Below are 20,711 nucleotides of genomic sequence, written 5' to 3' on the forward strand. Positions count from 1 at the left end.
TTTTGGCCCAAAATTAGTCAGCATATCTCATCAAGTGCAGACAAATTTGGGACCAAAATTCGTCTAAACACCGGATTTATACTCATTATTAGGATTTGGACAAAACGCGCGTGATATTATTCCCTAATTTCACTCGTCACCATTTGATTACACATACTAATCTGGAGCAGTGTTTAAAACGATCTTGAAGAAGACTCAATTCTGTGATTTTATCAGTCAGGGCTGAGTTGCTCAAAGCATGGTTAGCTTTAACCATTGGTTAAGCAGTATCAAAACCAATACGTTGTCATGGTATTAAACGCTGGTTAACGCTAACCATGCTTCGAGCAACTGGGCCCTGGACGCTTGTACTCCAGTATCTCGATAACACTTAACAGTCAAATTTTTGGCTCTTCATCACTTACTTTAATACCTTCAATTTTTTATAAAACAAAAATAAGTATTATTTTTATATTCGGTGGCTAGAAGCGTTTGCGATATTCAGTATTAAATTTGTAGCTGTTTCATTTTTGAACACTACAAAAATGTGCAAATAACCAATACTCCTCATTTGGAACGTATCTAACGTGTTTTATTTGCTGTTTTTGAAATGAGGTTAACATTGACCTTAATGAGACGAGCAAACGTTAATTTTACAAGTACAACGGCGGAAGTGTTAATCAGTCAAAACTAGAACAAGAAAAAGTTCGCATCTCTAAACAATGAATGGTGGTGAGCAAAATAAACAACTGAAGGCAATAAAAAGGTTAACTCAGCCAAGAAAATCATTCACTTGACAAGTGTGTGCCTCAAGTGAGGGATCAAGAAACACTGCTGCTAGCTACCCTGATAGGGAAGAGAAGCTTTGGAAGAAACTGGTAAGAAAATAAGCCTAAAGTCTTCCAGTTCACATTGCCTTTGAAACTAATTACTTTTCCTCTGCAGGTTCAGAGATTTATTTTCTCCGAGGATGTTTCGATTGTGCCCACTATTTTTCATCTTGCTTGGCGTTTTACTGGTAAGTTTACCGTGAGTTGTGATGTTATTATCCCCTTGTCCGGTTCCTAATAGGCCATTTTCACGATGGCGTCATTTGACAACAGCTTTCAGAATTCATTTCGTTTTTGCTTCCCTATTTAAAGTTGTTAATCCCACTAAGAGTTATAAGAATCAATAGCCCTAATTTGCAAAAGAAAACAACAAAGTGTAGGACTCTGCCGTTGAACCGGTAACAAATGACTGTCATCGTGCAATTGTCCTATTGCTTCCTCTACTTACCTATATCGCCCGTAACCCCCTTGTCCTTCCCTAGAACCACGTTTCTCCATGTTAATTCTCTCCAAAACTTCCCTGTATCCTCCATGTAGTCTATGTCCCTCGTTATCTTATCTATATATCCTTGTTCTATTATTTTTCCTACTGGCGCCCGGTTCCTGAGAGGACGATTTTCGCCAATCCAGGATTAAAATTTTACTCCTCGACTGTTTTTATAAGTTCGATTATCATGCTGTGTTGTTAATGGATCTTAAAGTAAAGGCTCAACAATATATTTTATGCTCCCAGTACTTTGTTTTGGGTAAGAGGCGTAGGCTTAAAATTTGTCTTATCCTTTGGTTAAACTTAATCAGCCTTCAAGAAACCGTGCCCAATACTCCCACGTATTCCCATGCCCTCTTCAGGGCATAGGAATACAGTCTTCTCATCTCTATTCTCCTTCTACTCCCACATATATTAGCCCCTTAATGTTCTCCATATCCCCTCTACTTCCTTGTATCGTCTTTAGACTCCCCACATATCCCCTCTACTCCCTTGTATCGTCCCTGTACTTCCATACATCCCTGTGCCTTCTACATATACCCTCTACTCCCTTGCATGGTCCTTTTACTCCCATATATCTCCGTACCCTTCTACATATACCCTCTACTCCCTTGTATCGTCTTTATACTCCCACATATCCCCGTACACCTCTACATATACCCTCTACTCCCTTGTATCGTCTTTATACTCCCACATATCCCCGTACACCTCTACATATACCCTCTACTCCCTTGTATCCTCCTTGTACTCCCATATATCCCTGTGCCTTCTACATATACCCTCTACTCCCTTGCATGGTCCTTTTACTACCATATATCTCCGTACCCTTCTACATATACCCTCTACTCCCTTGTATCGTCTTTATACTCCCATATATCCCCGTACACCTCTCTATATACCCTCTACTCTCTTGTATCGTCTTTGTACTCCCATATATTCCCGTACACCTCTACATATACCCTCTACTCCCTTGTATCCTCCTTGTACTCCCATATATCCCTGTGCCTTCTACATATACCCTCTACTCCCTTGCATGGTCCTTTTACTACCATATATCTCCGTACCCTTCTACATATACCCTCTACTTCCTTGTATCGTCTTTATACTCCCATATATTCCCGTACACCTCTACATATACCCTCTACTCCCTTGTATCCTCCTTGTACTCCCATATATCCCTGTGCCTTCTACATATACCCTCTACTCCCTTGCATGGTCCTTTTACTCCCATATATCTCCGTACCCTTCTACATATACCCTCTACTCCCTTGTATCGTCTTTATACTCCCACATATCCCCGTACACCTCTACATATACCCTCTACTCCCTTGTATCGTCTTTGTACTCCCATATATTCCCGTGCCCTTTATATATGCCCTATACACTCTTGTATTGTCCCTGTACTCTTATAGCAGAGCTCTACGCGCGCGAAGCCCCAGAGCTAAGAAAATCTACCCATCCCAGAAAATTTGGTCATCACGTCACCGTACACCGACCGCCTCCGACCGTCCGTCCGCACCACAGGGAAGCCAATGTTCTATCTCACACTTTCTACTACACACATATTGCACATCAATGTTGTTGCTGTCAAAACAGGGTATAAGCTGAATAGCATCACCTGACCGTATCGCGGGCTCAGGTGTCGACCCATCGAAGTCCAGTATTTTTTTGTAGTTATCCGCTGACAAGTTACTAGTTTTCAAATAATCACAGGCTCAAGTTTAATTTTTTAAAATTCATTTGAAATAGGTTGTGTTTATGTGCCTCACAATTATAATTTTGATTTCAAACTGACCTCGGACTAGCCTGAATTTCATCCGATTACTTCGAGTCGTTATTACTCCCTCTGTAACGTCTGAATCGACAGGTCGTTAATGCCGTCCAGCAACGTCACTGACTCCTTGACCTTTTCTTTAATTCATGCAAAAAGTAAAACACGATTTTCAAGTGGCAAACCGAGAAATATCGTTTGGAAATGTCTGCATGATACAGAAATGCTTTACTTTTTTCGATCGTAATTCATGTTTAACGTTCAAACTATCAACTGCATGCAGTAGGACTTGACGCGGTTGTACTGAATTCTATAATCAAACTCGGTCGCAATCACGCAATGAAATAGCCTGAATTTCATCCCATTACTTCGAGTCGTTATTACTCCCCGAAGTAACGACGTTACTGAGGGAGTGAAAACGACTCGAAGTAATCGCTAGGATGAAGTTCAGGCAAATTGCTGGGTGCTTCGCTTTTAGCCCTGGCTAAATCTATACACTATGGCCTACGGTGTTTTACATTTCGCCTCTACTACCTTGTATCTCTCTTCTGATAATACCTTTAACGAACTTGCAGGACAACGTTCTCGGAAGTTCCTCGGTTAAACCACGGAGCAAGCGATCTTCCTATCATGGTCATTCAAAGAAGTTATCAATAAAAGACCTTGCTCTTGAGCTGGCAAAAAAACATGTAAGTAGCAGTATTCTAAAAACATAAGATAGCACCCGTTAGTACTACTTTACTGAAATAGTTAACTTACCACGTTAAGAGCTGTAATACTTACTTCTTTTTTAGACTTTGATCACAAAGTTAAAGTTACGAATTACTTTCACGTTTTGTACAATTTTTTTTTTTGGGGGGGGAGGTGGGGGAGCCCTTTTTGCCCTTGCAGTTTCAATTCAATTTAAGTGTTATTTGTCGCCATCTCACCTGCATCTGCCTCAGCATCTGCCTTATTTCCTAGTCTCCAGGCGCTTGCCCGGAATTTACTCTACCTGGGCCCCCTTCAGTTTTCAGCGCAGTAATCCTGAGTAATAACTTCACTCCTCTCCAGCTACAGCCAGGCAGGCCGTTTTAATTTTTGAAATCTGTTTTCTATTGGTAATAGTTAAGTTGTATGTTTATATTATGTGGGCGAATTATTACTTCTAAATGACAGCTGTCTTTTTCCTTTTCACATTCTCAGTTGCTGAAGATGATCATCAATGAGCAGCATGACCTGGACAAAGCCAAGGAGAGTGTTTATATTCTTCAGAAAGGTTTGCTTTTCGTTTTCTTCGGCGCCCAAACAAGGTTTTTTCATCACCATTAGACCACGTTAGCTGGTTATTAAGCACGCAAAAAGAAGTCCATGAGATACCGTAAATCCTTTATTGAGCCCCCCCCCCCCCCTCCCCTCTTTCAGGGGAAGAAAGTTAATAAGCCCCCCTCCCCTCCACCCCTCTCTTAACTATTCTTCACTAATAAATGATAGACTGTATTAATCAATCACGGCTGTAAAACTTCGTGTGGACTGATCCGGGATGGTTTTATTATTTACCAACTGAAGGTTCGGATTTGATTCTAATCCTCGGCTGCATGACCTAAAACGTCTTGTACTTGAGCTTTTCCACTTTGTATTCTAGTTCTTTATAGAGAACCGATACCATCGTCGTTTCTAAATATTATTAAATAAGCCCCTCCCTATCAAATAGGTCCCCCTTCTCTATTAAGCGCCCCCCCCCCCCCCCCCCCCCTCAAATGGGCTTGAAATGATGAAATAAATAAGTCCCGGGGCGGCGGGGGCTCAATAGTCTCAATTACTAAGCCTAGGACGTTAACTTTGTCATCAAAGCCGGAAACTTGAATGACCACCTTAGTGTCCTCTTTTCTGTTCCCACGCCAAACTTGCGTTTAGACTCAATTTTATTATAAAACCATTTTTTAAACGTCTGTCAACGTGGACGCTAAGATCACTTCACTGTACATAACACACAACTTTCTTCAAGAGTAGGTTGTTTGATGACTTCCTCGGAAGTGTAGTTAAGAGTTTCATAGGTACCTAAAATATGTAAATGTTTCGAATCAGGCCGAAGCTCACTTATTTCGACCTTGTTTAAAGGCACTCTAATAAAAGCTAATAAAAAATGACAAACAAAGATAGTCCAAGTTAGACCACAAGGTGATTTAAAATCGTGGCCTAAGACCTGACATTGAAACTTACTAGACAGAAATGGGAGCTAGTGACTGACGTTTTACTATTTGATATTCTGTTAGGAAGTTATCATCAGACACACAGTCTCTATTTCTTGCAGATAGCTGCACTCACATCAAGTCTATTGGTAAACCTGTGACTCACAACACTAGGTACTATACTCAAGGAGCGTGGATGAAAGATCCGCTAGGAATCATGGGTGCTGAGACCATATTCGTTATGGCGAGCTACGCCGGGAGAAACGAGCTTGAAGAGTTTGCAAACATGGACTTTTTCAAAGCAGGCATCGCTCGTAAGAAGTACAAACTGCCTTACACGTGGGACGGAACAGGAGGAGTGGTGTATGGATCTTTTCTTTACTACAACAGGTAACACGTTATTTATATTCGCTTAATCTGATCGAGTATGTCCAACGGGAAAAATACCCGGGGGAGGGACTCCGCATATGAAAGCGGTGGGGATGCTCGTCGACTCGCTTAGGGGTGTAAATTTCGGATTTTGGTCTCATTTAGGGTGTTCTGGGCAAAACGCCATCAAATTTAGCCGTAAAGGACTCGTTTAGGGTTGCACGCGAAAAAAAAAAATTATATTGTCTGTGTTTTAACATGGTCTCTTTCAGGGGTCAAAAAAAGCTTGAGCCTCGCCCAGATCGGTCTCCTTTAGGGGTTTAAGGTAATTCCCTTGTTTTGCACTGCGCACCCTCTACTGCGCATAGCATTGTGACATCCAAGATGGCGGCGGTTCTTCTCACTGGCGCGAAGAGAACAAACAAGGGCCACTTTTGCAGCATTTATTCGCAATAATAATGCCGCAGATAGGCTGACAGCTTCCTGGTCTGCTATCGAAAAACAAGAAAATGAAAGAAATGTGTGTGATCCTGAAGTCTGCAGTGGTTTTTCACTTCGCGGCCTTCAAGTTGTGGAATTATTAAAATGTCCTGGCTGAGGCTTTGGATTATGGGGGCTGTGAAACCTGCGGGACAGCTCTACGGCTCTCCAACTGCATTAACGGATCCCCCCCCCCCCCCCCCCCCGGGGAAATAGGGCTTAAAGGATTATTTCTTATAACTGTAATCATCACTGAACAGGTCGCATATCAAAACATCAAAGGTGTCGTTTCATACCTGGATCACTCATATGATATGATATACCAGTTTACTAATAAAAGTAGTAATCATCTATGCTAGTTAGGGAAATCAACATCATGGCCTAGCTCGTCTCTAATCGGCTAGCTTGCCAAGATGATTGTATCGAGACACATGCACTGTTAAAAACCGATAGTGCTTTCACATGACGATATCCTTGAAATCATTCAAGTGCATTCAGAAACTTTCTCCAACCGCACTAATGCTAAACAATTATTGGATGAGGTTTTTGTGATGTCCAGAAAAATCAAGGTCGAGATAGGGGTTATATAGTGGAAGCCGAAGGCTGAGAATTATCAGGGGCACCCAAGGGATCTGTTCCTCAAAATATCTGTTCTTCAGGCACATTTTTGCTGGCTGGGAGATGTGGAAGAAATAATAGTCCTTGGAAGGAAAGAGTTGCTGGGAAAAAGATAATTCAGGGTGTCAAAGGGGATTTGAAGTCTAGAATAGCTGCTGCGGGTTACTTGTATGGGTTACTTACCACTCAAGATCTGAATTGTGCCCTATGAAACTTCCCACACCGTAATTTTTAGGGAGTTATTATAACTCCAAAAATGGAGTAAAAATTTTAGGTACAGGATAACCCCTTTTTTGGGGTTATTTTAACTCCTAATTTAACTCCGAATTTGGGGTCATTTTTACTCCTGAAAAAGAGTTCTTTTTACTCCCAGTCTGGAGTTAAAATTACTCCGAAATGGGGTTACTTGTACTCCTTACATGGGTTGTTTTTACTCTTTTTGGAGTTAATTTAACTCTGAAAGTGGAGTAAAAATTTTAGGTACAGGATAACTCCTTTTTTGGGGTTATTTTAACTCCTCAATATCTGGGGTCACTTTTACTCCTGAAAAAGAGTTCTTTAAACTCCTTTTTGGAGTTAAAATAACTCCACGAAAAATAACTCCACTGTAAGGAGTTAAATTAGCCCCACTAGAGGAGTTATTATAACTCCCTGCAAATTACAGTGCAGTAAGTCAGGTTGCAGGTTGTAAGGTTGCTGGCTGGGAACTCTTCCATCAGTCTTGCTGGGAGTGAGGAACAGATAATTTTTTTCCAGCAATCTCCCAAAATGCTTAAAATAGTCTCAGAAAACCTTATTCACGCTTTGTTGTTGTTTTTAGGTCTTTTTCTCAACATTTCCCGTTGGGTGCCCCTGGATTATAACCCTTACCAAGACCTTGACTATTCTAGATATCACAAAAACCGAATCTAATAATTGTTTTATTATACATTGAACGAAAAAAAAAATGGTAACGACAGTAGATGGAACAAAGCAAACCTGGAAGTCATGTTTTTGCTTCTTCACTAACGGAAGGAAAACACGCGCGCGAACTTGACATGATTACCCTTAGAAATCATGCACCGCGGTCATACATGAGATGATTACCCGTGACCTTGAGTGTCCTTGACATGATTATTGTATAATCTGCAACTAGATGATTTCCCAGGTGCTGATTTCCAAAGTTCACTGTACGCTTTCGGCCAATCGGAAAAGAGATAGTGAGTTAAATGTATTATATAATAACAGATAGTGTTGTTGTTGTTTTGTTATGGCAGAGCGGGTACGAACAACGTCGTCAAGTACAATCTGAAGACTGAGCGTGAGGAAAAACAGATAGGCTTAGCTGGTTCAGCGAGGAAGACCTCTTACCAGTGGGGTGGCTACACTCAAGTTGATCTGGCAGCTGACGAACACGGATTATGGGCCTTATGGGGCTACAGTAGTCACAGCTACAAACTGAGAGTGCGATTGATAGATGTATACACAGGGACCTTAACCCACGCTTGGCACTTAAATACAGGTACTACATACGCCTTAAGAGGTCCTTGAGCTAAATACAAATGCCATGAAATAGTAACGGGGCTTCTGGAACTTGTTAGATTCATTAATAAACTAGAAACCATAGTTATAACCTGCCAGTTAGTAAACGGTCAACATCATCCCTTCCTTCTCCAAATGCGCATCCTTTGTTTTAAAACTGAATATCTTTTAATTTCGGAAGTCTTTGTTACTCAATTGAATGACTGTAAGTGGGCATATAGTTTAATTATCTTACTCCGAGTTTCCATTTAATGTTATTTTGCAGAAGTTATGAGCTCAATGGGAAATGCTTTTGTGGCTTGTGGAGTGATTTACTGTATCGACAGCTATAATTCAAAGTCCACGACCATCAACTTTGCTTACGACACCAAGACTGGAAAACAATGGAACCCCAACATTCAGTTCACCAATCAGTTCGGCTACAACTCCATGGTGGCCTACAACCCTAGAGAAAAAGTGCTCTACGCCTGGGACAACAGGCGTTTGGTTACTTATCCAATCTCGTTTGAGGAACGTTAGGTTGATTACCTGATCAGCTGGTGATGGGCTTGAAAAAAAGGCTAATTAGGGACGCTTTGGTATTAATGTAAAGACGATGAGAAAACGGGGCAGCTCACAGGAAGCGAGCGAGTTTTACTATTGACTCAAGAAACAAACAAATGCAATGGCACTGAATAAACCAACTACTGCTAATATTGTTTCTAAGTAATAAATTACGCCATGATTTAATAAAACCTCTTAATGGTGCAAACGTTTAGACACTAAAAATTTAAAGGCCAAAATTGAAGAGTTGTCACCGAATAATGTCAAAAGCTAAATTTCTAGCAGAGACCAGTTTAGAGGCCGACCTCCACTGAAATTGTTGTCTTTTTTCTTTTGTTGGCAATCTATTCGGTCAACGGTCTAAGGCTTATTGAAGAAGTGTCATCTGAACCGATAAATGGTGATCTAGCCCCGTTTTGTCATTAATATAAACTGCTGTAGCGCTGAGATGATTAATTAAATAAAAGTGGTTAAAAAGAACTTGAACATCTTTTTAATCGCGTGTTGCTTTTTTGTTTTTAATGCACTGACAGTTTTGTAAAGTATTTTCAGTTACTAAATACAGGCCAACACTAGCCAGACTAGCACCAGAAATTTTTCGATTTTACGGTGGTCAACTTTCACCCCACACGAAAACGAGAAATGGGACTTTTCTTCCAAATCAAGTAAGGAGCTGGCGTTTACATTACAGTAAAACTCCGCGACTAAGAACGTTAACCTGGATTTTAAAAACCTGTTTAAGCTAAATTTTGGAACAGGTTCTTATTTGCTAAAACCTATGAAAAAATTATGCACAACATTCAGAACCTCTTTGGAGACATATATGCCTTATCACTGCAAATGTAATGTAAATGCCAATGTTTAAATCAAATACCACAGTACTAAAGTGATGACGTCATAATAATGAAATTTCTGAAATTATGGGATTGTCAGGATATTCTGAAAGAACAATGTCCAAGAGGTCTACTTACCAAAAATGAGCATTTCCGGGCAAATTGTCTCTGAGATGTTAGCCGGTTATACTTAGAAAACTCCATACAAACCCTTCTAATTTTTTTTTCGGGGGGGAGTCGTCCCAAAAAAATTAGAAGGGTTTTTATGGAGTTTTCTAAGCATAACTGGGCTACGATCTCAGAGACAATTTCCCCCGAAATGCTCATTTTTGGCAAGTAGGCCTCTTGGACCCTGACAAATCCCATAATTTCAGAAATTTCATTTTTGTGACGTCACACTTTAGTACTCTATTGTTATTGTGAAAGGTTTGAACCCTGGAGTTATTTCAAAGGTTGAGTTTGATCGTCCGGCTGAACGTATTCCTGAATAGGACTGTTGTTGTTGACAGTGACTGACGTTTCGACAACCTGTGCGGTAGTCATCTTCAGAGTCAAAGTGAGTTGTATCACGTCAGTTGATGGTATTATACTCTGGTTATTGATCTGATTGGTCAATTATGTCGCGATGTTATTGGTCGTCTGTCACTTAAGCCGTGATGTTATTGGCCATGAAGACTCGTAATCAGTGATTGGTGCGTTTCGATCCGTCTATTGTCACAGTTAAACAGTCGTTTATTGTTAGTCAAATTGTCAGTTCTCCAGTTGTTCTCTCGTAGTTAGTTTTGCTTGATCTCGTCAATAAGTCGTTTGTACGGCGCTGGTAACTGTTGGCTACGATTCAGTTCGAATTCAGTGGCGTTTATTCTAAGTTAGTAAACCAGCTTTCTAAAGTAAGACGTTGATAGTAGTCTGTAAAATACGTTATATATGTCGCAGAGTCCCAGTCAATTTGATGTTTCGTCTTTAAATGGTGCTCAGCAATGTGATTGTTGACGTCACCATTCCTCGTCGCGCGTTTGTGTTCGGTCAGTCGCGTGCTTAGGTTTCTGCCAGTTTCACAAATGTAAGAAGCCTGGCAGTCGCAGCATTTGATCTTGTATACTGCTCCCTGTCTGTCCTCCGGTTTGTCTTTGTCCTTGACATTAGTAAGCAGTCGCCGTAAAGTGGTTATCGGTTTGTGCGCAACACGTATATTGTAAGGTTGTAATATATGTGCAATAGTTTCAGAGGTGCCTCTGATGTACGGTATAGTCGCTGTCGTAACAGGGCCAGAGTTGGTCTGAGAGTTGGAATCGGTGTTACTGTGAGCGGTTCCGTCTAACAAAGTCCGTGTTGTAATTGTTCTTACAAAAAACGTTGTTAAGATAATCAGTCTCGTCTTGTAGCTGTCAGCTGAGTGGCAAACTAGTTGCGCTCGTCTCGTCAGAGTCCGGATAGTAGTAGCCTTGTGAGAGGTCGGGTTGTACGAAGACTGGTCTAGTAATCGGTCGGTATGTGTCGGTTTTCTGTAAATAGTCGTTTTTAGTTTATTGTTGTCGTGAGTGACCAAGCAGTCTAGAAAACGTCTCTTACCATTTTCTTCGATCTCCTTGGTGAACTGTATGTCCGCGTTCTGTCTGTTAAGGTGTTCGTGAAAATCGTCGATTCCGTGTTTGTGTACGGCGGTGAATGTGTCGTCAACGTAACGTAACCAAAGAGGTACCGTTCGCCTGTAGGTAGGTAGGGCTTGTTCCTCGATGCTTTGCATGACAATTTCTGCTACAACAACAGAAACTGGAGAGCCCATAGCTGTACCATGTAACTATTTGTAGTGTTTGCCGTTGTACTGAAAGTACGTCGAAGTCAAACAGAGGTTTTTTACATCCAGTGGAAGAAGACACTTAAAAACATCACAAGTTGACTCAAAACTCTGTCAGCTTCAGCTGTCAGAGTAAACAACTTTCAAGAAAAAGTAAACGTTAGCCTGCGATCATTTGAAAACGAGTAAATTGTCAGCGGATAACTTCAAAAAATACTGGACCTTGAAGCTGACATCCACGCCACAGCGCCAAACGAAAAGAAGCGGGCCTTTATTCGGGAGACTGATTTATTTGTCAGATAGCTTGCAATGCAGCTGTATTTTTGGGAGCGGGCGAAAGCTGCTTGCTATCTTTATATTGCCTATGTTCGTAATGCCGTGGCTGCCATCTTGAATTTGATTTTGTTGCTGAGAAAGATTGCAACTGGGGAGAGCAGCATCCCTTGGAATACATCGCTTAGGGCGAAAACAGAAGATGGAGTAAGTGGGGGCCAACTCCCGTCTATTTTTTATGATTCAACATGGCGTTATACGAGCAGAACGTCATAATGCGCACTCCAAAGAAAACGCCCTGACAATACACTGGGCACACTGAGCTACAGATTCTTCTATCTATATCGTTATTTTACTGTAAATGCATGGTAAAGTGAATCACCGAGATCGACGTTGGGGGCTACATATGAACCGCTAAAACTTCCTTTTTATAAAATGAGGATATGATCGTCGCAATGGTAATTGTAATTCAAGCAATTGCAAGTTAACCCGAAAAAAATTACGGCACTTTTAAGGAAGATATGATCGTCGCAGTGGTAATTCATGCAATATAAGTAATTGAAAATTACTGAAAACGGAGGAGGGTGTCTTTAAAGGAGCCCTCTGCTATGACCTCGCTTTAGTAGCTAATCAAAACAAATTTCGGCAAACGTCTGCTTTTACTATTAATCGATGAACTTGTTTGTTTAAAATGTAAAATTCAAAAGTTTCGTATAGGAAAAAATTAAGCACACTCAGAACACAAAAATTGGCCAAACAAGGTCAAAGATAAATAATTAAATACGTTGGGGATGCTTTGAACTTTGGTGGAAAACTATTTGCATAAACTCTTATTTTTATGCTTATCTGTCATGGACAGAGAGACCAATTTTCTAACTGATCTAAACATAAATACAATATAAATTACTGTCAAAAATAATAATAATAATATCTCCCCCAGTCGCTACTGACGAATTATACTGAGGACGCAAAATGTCAAAATCAAGAAGTCCTTTTGTCGATATGCGTGTTCAAAACAACTTTTTAGTATTCAAAAATTATGAGAAAATAACAGCTCTCTTCAATGGCCTAAATGTCCTATGTATAATTCCTTTACTTTACGAAACTGGTATGACACGCGTGATCGAAAATTTTGAGTCGGCATCATCAGTTGTAAATTCTCTCAGACAGCGTAAATAATCGGTCTAATTGTTAAGTTTTAACTTCATGCCCAAGTTGATCAGAACGTGACGCGTCCAGCCTGCGTAACTGGCGGGATTCTTGATTCTGCGGCGAAGTGAGCGGCGAAAATCCCAATTTGACTTGCTCCCACGCCTAAAAGTAACTCCCCCACTAATACCACCAGCTACGCAGGTTGCGTCCATCTCTCCAGCACCGACTTTACCGCGTTGCGATCTCAAGTTTCGCGCGAATAAGTGCGTTTCGTTAATGCCTAAATAGCGTTAATCAGTCTAAACTAGAACAATAAAAAATTCACATTTTTAAACAATGAATGGTGGTGGACAAAACAAACAACTGAAGGCAATAAAAAGGTTAACTCAGCCAAGAAAATCATTCACTTAGCAAGTGTGCCTCAAGTGAGGGGGATCAAGAAAATTTGCTGATAGACCCTGATAGGGAAGAGAAGCTTTGGAAGAAATTGGTAAGAAAATAAGCCTTAAGTCTTAGACTTCACATTGTCCTTCGAAACTAATTATTTTTCCTTTGCAGATTCAGAGTGATTTTCTCTGAAGATGTTTCGATCGTGTTCACTGTTTTTCCTCTTGCTTGTCCTTTTACTGGTAAGTTTACTGCTGAGTTATGTGAGGTTATTATCCCCTTGTCAGTTTCCTGATAGGCTATTTTCACGATGACATCATTTGACTACAACTTCCAGAATTCATTTCGCTTTTGCTTTTCTATTTAAATTTGTCAAGCCCACTGATTGTTATAAGAATCAATAACCCTAATTTTACAATGATAACAACAAAGCTGAAGAACTCTGCTAACTGTTAACAAATGATGCCATCATGCAATTGTCTTATTGTCCCCCTTTTATACCCTACATCGCCTGTACCCTCCTGTCCCTCCCTAGCACCAGGTTTCTCCTTGTTTTCCCTCCAAAACTTCCCTGTATCCCCTATGTAGTCCATGTTCCTCATGTATATATCCTTGTTCTACTATTCTTCCTACTGGGGCCTGGTTTCTGAAACGGCCGATGAGCGCAAATCCAGGATTAAAATTTTACTCCGCGATTGCTTTTTACTTAGAATACTTAAGTTCATGTTGTGTTGTCCTTACTAGATCTCAGAGTGATAGCACAACAATACTTGATGTTTTATGCTCCCATTACTTTTTCGTAGACGAAAGGCCTAGTTATAAAATTTGTCTTATTCTTGAATTAAACCAACTTAACCATCCTTCGAGGAACCTTGTCAATTACTCCCGTGTATTCCCACTCCCATCTTCATGCAGTCTTCTCACTTATATTCTCCTTCTACTCAATATGAATTAGCCCCGTATCCTTCTACATATTCCCTCTACTCCCTTGTATCGTCTTTGTTCTCCCATGTATCCCCGTGCCCTTCTACATATCCCCTCTACTCCCTTGTATCGTCTTTGTTCTCCCATATATCCCCGTGCCCTTCTACATATCCCTTCTACTCCCTTGTATCGTCTTTGTTCTCCCATGTATCCCCGTGCCCTTCTACATATCCCTTCTACTCCCTTGTATCGTCTTTGTTCTCCCATGTATCCCCGTGCCCTTCTACATATCCCTTCTACTCCCTTGTATCGTCTTTGTTCTCCCATGTATCCCCGTGCCCTTCTACATATCCCCTCTACTCCCTTGTATCGTCTTTGTTCTCCCATGTATCCCCGTGCCCTTCTACATATCCCTTCTACTCCCTTGTATCGTCTTTGTCCTCCCATTTATCCCCTTTCTTTTCTACCTACACCCTCTACTCCCTTGTATGGTCCTTGCACTCTTATATATTCCTATGGCTTTTTACATATCCCCTCTACTTTCTTGTATCTCTCTTCTGATAATACCTCTAATGAATTTGCAGGACAACGGTCTCGGAAGTTCCTCGGTAAAACCACGGAGCAAGCGATCTTCTCATCATCCTCATTCGACGAAGTTATCAATAAAAGACCTTGCTCTTGAGCTGGCAAAGAAACATGTAAGTCGTAAATTATTTTTAAATATTAAATTTACATAGCACTTCGAGTACTACTGTTAGTGGTGTTATGAGCTGTAACACTTATTTCTTTCTTCTTCATATACTGTAGTTAAAGTTTATTTATTACAGTGAAGAGCCTCTTTACGTTGTAGGGAGGGGGTTGGGGGAAAGTTTGTGTCACGTTTTGCGCATAGTTTTTTTGGAGGCAAAGTCATATTTGCCGTTGCAGTTTCAATTAAACTCAACTGTTATTTGTCGCCTTCTCAACGGCATCTACCTTATTCCCTTAAGTTTCCAGGCCTTATTATCACTTATCCGAATTTACCCTACCTTTCACAGGGGTCAAACGAGTGAAATTTGGAAAAGTTAAGCGAAATACTTCAAAGTTAAGGTTGCTACTTTCACTATCGAAAGTTTAGGGTATTACCAACATCCTGTTAGTTTACTAAACTTTTTAAAAGTTTACTAAAAAAGTTCTAAGTGATTGAAAACCGATGCTGACGTTATTATCGGCGCCATTTTCAAACATGATTCTCTTTTAGCGCGAAGCGTTTTCAGCGAAAAAAGCTCAAAATTTTGAGAAAAATGGAAAGATAGTTATGTTGACTAACTGATTTATACATCTTTGCCCATTTTTCTCTAACTGGTAAATGAAATCCCAGCAATAAAAAACAAAAATAACGTTTTAGACGTTTGACCGCGGTGGTACCCTACCTAGGCCTCCTTACTGACTTTTCAGCACGGTAATAACATTTCATGTCTCTCGCGCTACAGCCATGCAGGCCGTTTCACCTTTTCGAAGTATTTTTTTTAAATGTTGATAATAAGTTGTTTATTTTTTTATGTTGAGGGCATTTGGGAATATACTCATCTATGGTTAATTCTAAATGACAGCTGTCTTAATGATCCGTTCATCCGTTTCACATTTTCAGTTGCTGAAGATGATCATCAATGAGCAGCATGATCTGGACAAAGCCAAGGAGAGTGTTTATATTCTTCAGAAAGGTTTGCTTTTCTTTCGTTCGTCATCCAAACAAGGTTTTTCATCACCACTAGCGTTAGTACTGGTTATCAACCACGCAAAAAGAATTCTATGAGACACATCATGCGCGAATTGTGACGGTCCCAATTACCAAGTCTAGGAACTGCAAATGGTAGCGAGATCAAACAGTTGATGTTAACTTTGTCAGTAAAGCCGGAGGTGTTCAATGACTACATCTTAGTGTCCTTCTGTTCATCAGACACGCCGAACGGGCGTTTAAAATCGGTTTTATTATAAAACCATTTTAATAAAAAGGTGGACCGCTAAGATCACTATCACTTCACTGTACATAAAACACTAAAATTTCAAAAGTAGGTTGTTTGAAGACTTAAGGGGAACTGTACCGGGGGGGGACACCGCATATGAAAGGGGTGGGGATGCTCGTCGGAAATTTTGAATTAAACCCCTAAAGGAGACCGATCTGCGCGGGGCCCAAGCTTTTTTTGACCCCTAAAAGAGACCATGTTAAAACACAGTCAATATATATATTTTTATACTTTTTCGCGTGCAACTCTAAACAAGACCTTCACGGCTAAATATGATAACGTTTTGCCCAGAACACCCTAAGAGAGACCGAAATCCGAAATTTATACCCCTAAGCGAGACGACGAGCATCCCCACCCCTTTCATATGGGGAGTCCCCTCCCCCCGGGGAAGTGTAGTTGAGAGTTTCAAATGGAGGCCCGTTCTTACTGTGCATACAGCCTTGATATTTCGAGAACATAACAAACGTTGTGAGTGACTCTTTACAACATCTTATATCAGGCGATGCCGCGATGCCCAGAATCACCTAAAAACAGTCATAATATCACTCAAGACATTGTTACTAAACAGGATGAAGTATACGTGTACTTAGGCGAGTGAGAGTTAGGAAGAGCTTTGATTTAAATTCACAGAAGTACCACTTTGCGTTTTAAAAGAGTACTTAACTTTTTAAATATTTTTTATCCCTTTGCACGTGCAATCAATTGTGTGATCTCGTACTATAAAGAATTGATTTATTATTTTATTATCATTTTGCCACTGATACAATAGTTAAATATATACATAAAATTAAGAAAACGATGAGGCGAGGGAACCCAAGGAAGCCAATTATGAATAGGATCACCTTTAAAAATATGCTATCTAATTAATAAATAAAATACTGACATCGGCAAGACAATTTAACTAAGCACATACAATTTCTTTACAACGTAGAAAATAATCAGTAAATAGGATAAGAATAGATAAGGCTGAACGTGTAAGTGCAAAAACGAAAAAGAAAAGGTGAGAAAAATAATAATGCAAGAATATACGAGAAAAAAACGAAAGAAGCCAAAAACTACACCGCAAGCAATGAGTGAGCTAAAGTGTGCTTATACCAACAAAAAATGACTCACGGACATCTTTCTTATGGTGGTTGACGATTCTATGCCTCAGTGTTGCTGTCACCATAACAGTAAGTTTAAACTGAAATTTTCTTTAATTGCAGATAGCTGTACCAACATCAAATTGGTTGGAAAGCCTGTGACGCACAATGCTCGTTATTATACTCAGGGCGCCTGGATGAAAGACCCGCTCGGTATCATGGGTGCCGAGACCTTATTCGTCATGAAGTCCTATGGTTCAACAAATGTGCTTGAGGAATTTCAAAAGATGGACACGTTCAAAGCAGGAATAACCCGAAAGACCTACAAACTGCCTTAAAACTATGATGGAACAGGTGCAGTAGTGTATGGACCATACCTCTACTACAACAGGTAAGAGTGATACATCATAATTCCTTACAGACCAAAATTCAGAAGAATAAGTTAAGAAATACAGTTTCTTATGTCTCTTATCACGGCTAACGAGTGTAAACTTTTACGTTAAGAAAGTTACCTTATTTAGTTGTTGTGGAAAGAAATAGAAAAACGAATTTTGAACCCCAAAATTCTGGATTAAGAGTAATCATAAGAAACGTACGCAATACAAGTGTACACCACCATAAGCAATGCTGTGAACTACTTATCACTACATTGAGGAAGAGTCGTGTATGACTGATAATTAAAAATAAAGGAAAAATACACTGTGCGCAAAACATTCTTGTCTTGTCAATTGACTGACAGAGAAAGTTCATCCTACATCGTCAAGTACAATCTCCATACTGAGAGAGTTGATGCCCAGATATCCTTAAGTGGTTTGTCACCGCGAAAGAACGGCTACCAGTGGTGTGGAGGCTACTGTGCGGTAGACCTGGCAGTTGATGAACAGGGACTGTGGGCACTGTGGGGGGATACGGGCAACAGCTACCGACTGTACGCATATAAAATTGATGTGTCTAAAAATGCAGTAACCCACACTTACGCTCTGTCTACAGGTAGGTAAATTTATTTTAATTGCTTTTTTTCTTTATTAAAAGAACGCGTTGAACTTTCTTTATTATAATCCTTCTATTTTTTTAAAAAATAGGTTAGTAACCGTGTTAAGGTTGCGTTATTAACAAGAGACAAAAGAACTTATTCCTTTCTCTTTAAAATAATGAACTTTATCGTACCCCTTGTCTTATGTTTCAGGGTTTGGGCATGTTCTCTTCTTTTTATAGAAAAGATAAAAAAAAAAAAACACGGGAAATGCATTTATTGCGTGACTGTGGTTATCATTTACTTTTATCCGTAACTCTCTTTGTTTAAGTTTTAAATGACCTGTATCTACTCTGTCTACTCTGTAAAATTTCAACGCTATGCACCACAATTTTCTATTCATTTACAGAACCAATGCGCTCCATGGGAAATGCGTTTGTGTCCTGTGGAGTGATCTACTGTATCGACAGCTATAACTCAAAGTCCACGACAATCAACTTTGCTTACGATACTAAGACTGGACAACAGTGGAACCCCAACATTCAGTTCACCAATCAGTTCGGCTATAACTCCATGGTGGACTACAACCCCAGAGAAAGAGTGCTGTACGCCTGGGACAACAGGCGTTTGGTCACTTATCCCATCACTTTTGAGAAACACTGACTAGGTTAATTATTTCATCAGCTGGTGATGGGCTTGAATAAATTTGCAATAAGGGCCGCTTTCATTTAACTGCTGTAGCGGTTAGACGATTAATGAAATAAACTTTTGGTTGAAAAGAACATCTTGCTTGTTGCCTGTTGTTGTTTTCTTTAGAAACGACGATGCAAGAAACGACTGGCGAGGATTTCAGGACTTTCAGGGGACCTTATGTACTTGTTTATTCGTTATGCTTGTGTAGCTCGTGGTGTATTACAGGAAAACTCTAGAGATTAACACGCTTATCATAGACAATGTTTCAAGAAAAGAGAAGAAAAAAAACAAAATCAACTCCGTTACGTTGCCACTTGACAAAGTATACGGCAAATAAACATCTTGTTGGCTCCTAATGCAACAACTGCAGATCCATATACTGCATATGAAAGCTTTGATAAAATGAACCCATTCAGTTTGGGGGGAGGCGGGTAGGGACTCCACTGATTGACGGGGATATTATACACTTAACGTCAGATCCCGAGGGAAACAGTTAGTTTCATCAGGACTCGAGGGAAAACAAAACTAACTGGTTTCCCGAGGGATCTGATGTTAAGTGTTTTGTTACATTTCTAGACTTTCACTTTAATAGCAACAAAAGAATAACCTGAGCGAACCAAAACAGTCGACTCGGTACTTATAACAACACAAATTTAATTCTCAAAACCGCTCAAAGAATGATTTACAAAGTACTTTCCTTATATTATCTGCATCTTTTTCCTCCACTAGCTTCCGTTTTTCTTCTGGGAACCTCTGGGATAACTTTAAAAATCGTTGCTTTTTAGCTTGAGGCTTCGTGTTTGTGTTGTTGTGTTTATTCACGAAAACGAAAACTGGCAGTGTTTTTTTTCTATCACGCCACTTTCCACCATGCTTTGATCGCGTGCTGTAATGGCTGTAATGTAGCCCGAGCGGGGTACATTGTCTTTAAAAGAACTGGACACCAGAAGGTGTATACTGGGCTTATACTGGGCTGCCATAAAGCCTAGACTAGATAGAAACAATGTATTGTATGGAAACGAGAAGTTAACCACAACAGACAGCTGACAGTGTATGAAAGGAAGAAGTAACCCGGCTAAACCCATTCCCATCCCGGACACCACTCCAACCCACGGGTCTCATTGAACTGTTTGAACTGAGACTATAAATAGATGATTGATAATTCCAATGTTACTGGTGGCCCATACAAAGCAAGCTAGGTGGGTATACCGTGTGGCACGAAAATTTTGCGGGAGTTTATTTTGCGGATTGGTGATTTTTTCTGTTTCGGGGAAACTAATTTTTGCGATTAGGACACATTGGTTTTTCTCGCTGAGAATTAATTTTTTGCGATTTTCAAAAAGTACCCAGTACCTTCCCTGCTAGCAGAGGTCTCTCACAACGAGGCAAAGATGAGAGGAAAAATGAGAGACCTCTACTAGCAGGGAACCAGTAGCCAGCATTGATAATATTTTCGTTCTTGTTAAGTACGTGCAATCAGGATGCAATAGAAATACGGTACATATTTTCAAATAGTACTACAGGTAATATAATGGGAACCTTGTGTAAAACCAGTAATTCATTGTATACCGTTTTGTTTCTGAATGAAAGAGGCAAGTTGTAATTGAACCGACACGATTTCTTAGTTATGTGTTTTTGTGTAGCGAATTTAAGTTGGAGTTAAGAGAATATTTATCTATTTACTCTTGAGTAATTTTTGCGGGAAAAATGTTTGCGGTAATTTTTTTTCGAAAGGGGTAGCTTTTTTAAGCCTCAGGTATAAAAATGGGGAAGAGATTTCCCTAGCTGAAGTATATGAAAGGGTAGGGAAATGCGTCATTC

General features: G+C 40.1%; 1 protein-coding gene, 1 long non-coding RNA gene and 1 pseudogene across 2 annotated transcripts; all 3 read left to right on the forward strand.

Moving 5' to 3' along the window:
* The first annotated feature begins 791 nt into the window (after nt 1–791).
* LOC140932455 (olfactomedin-like protein 2A) lies at nt 792–5,632 on the forward strand. Its single transcript, XM_073382067.1, has 5 exons — nt 792–857; nt 925–997; nt 3,643–3,756; nt 4,253–4,325; nt 5,361–5,632. The coding sequence occupies exons 2-5, from the start codon at nt 950–952 to the stop codon at nt 5,630–5,632; spliced, it is 507 nt and encodes a 168-aa protein (XP_073238168.1). The 5' UTR covers nt 792–857; nt 925–949.
* A 2,332-nt stretch (nt 5,633–7,964) lies between these two features.
* Nucleotides 7,965–9,257, forward strand: LOC140922307 (uncharacterized). The gene is made up of 2 exons (XR_012164089.1): nt 7,965–8,206; nt 8,492–9,257. It is a non-coding gene; the product is annotated as an uncharacterized lncRNA (long non-coding RNA).
* Nucleotides 9,258–13,361: 4,104 nt separating this feature from the next.
* LOC140940097 (myocilin-like) lies at nt 13,362–18,916 on the forward strand (annotated as a pseudogene).
* Nucleotides 18,917–20,711: the final 1,795 nt, after the last annotated feature.

Source organism: Porites lutea, chromosome 1 (assembly GCF_958299795.1).
Source record: "Porites lutea chromosome 1, jaPorLute2.1, whole genome shotgun sequence".
In the NCBI taxonomy this organism is placed as follows: domain Eukaryota; kingdom Metazoa; phylum Cnidaria; class Anthozoa; order Scleractinia; family Poritidae; genus Porites; species Porites lutea.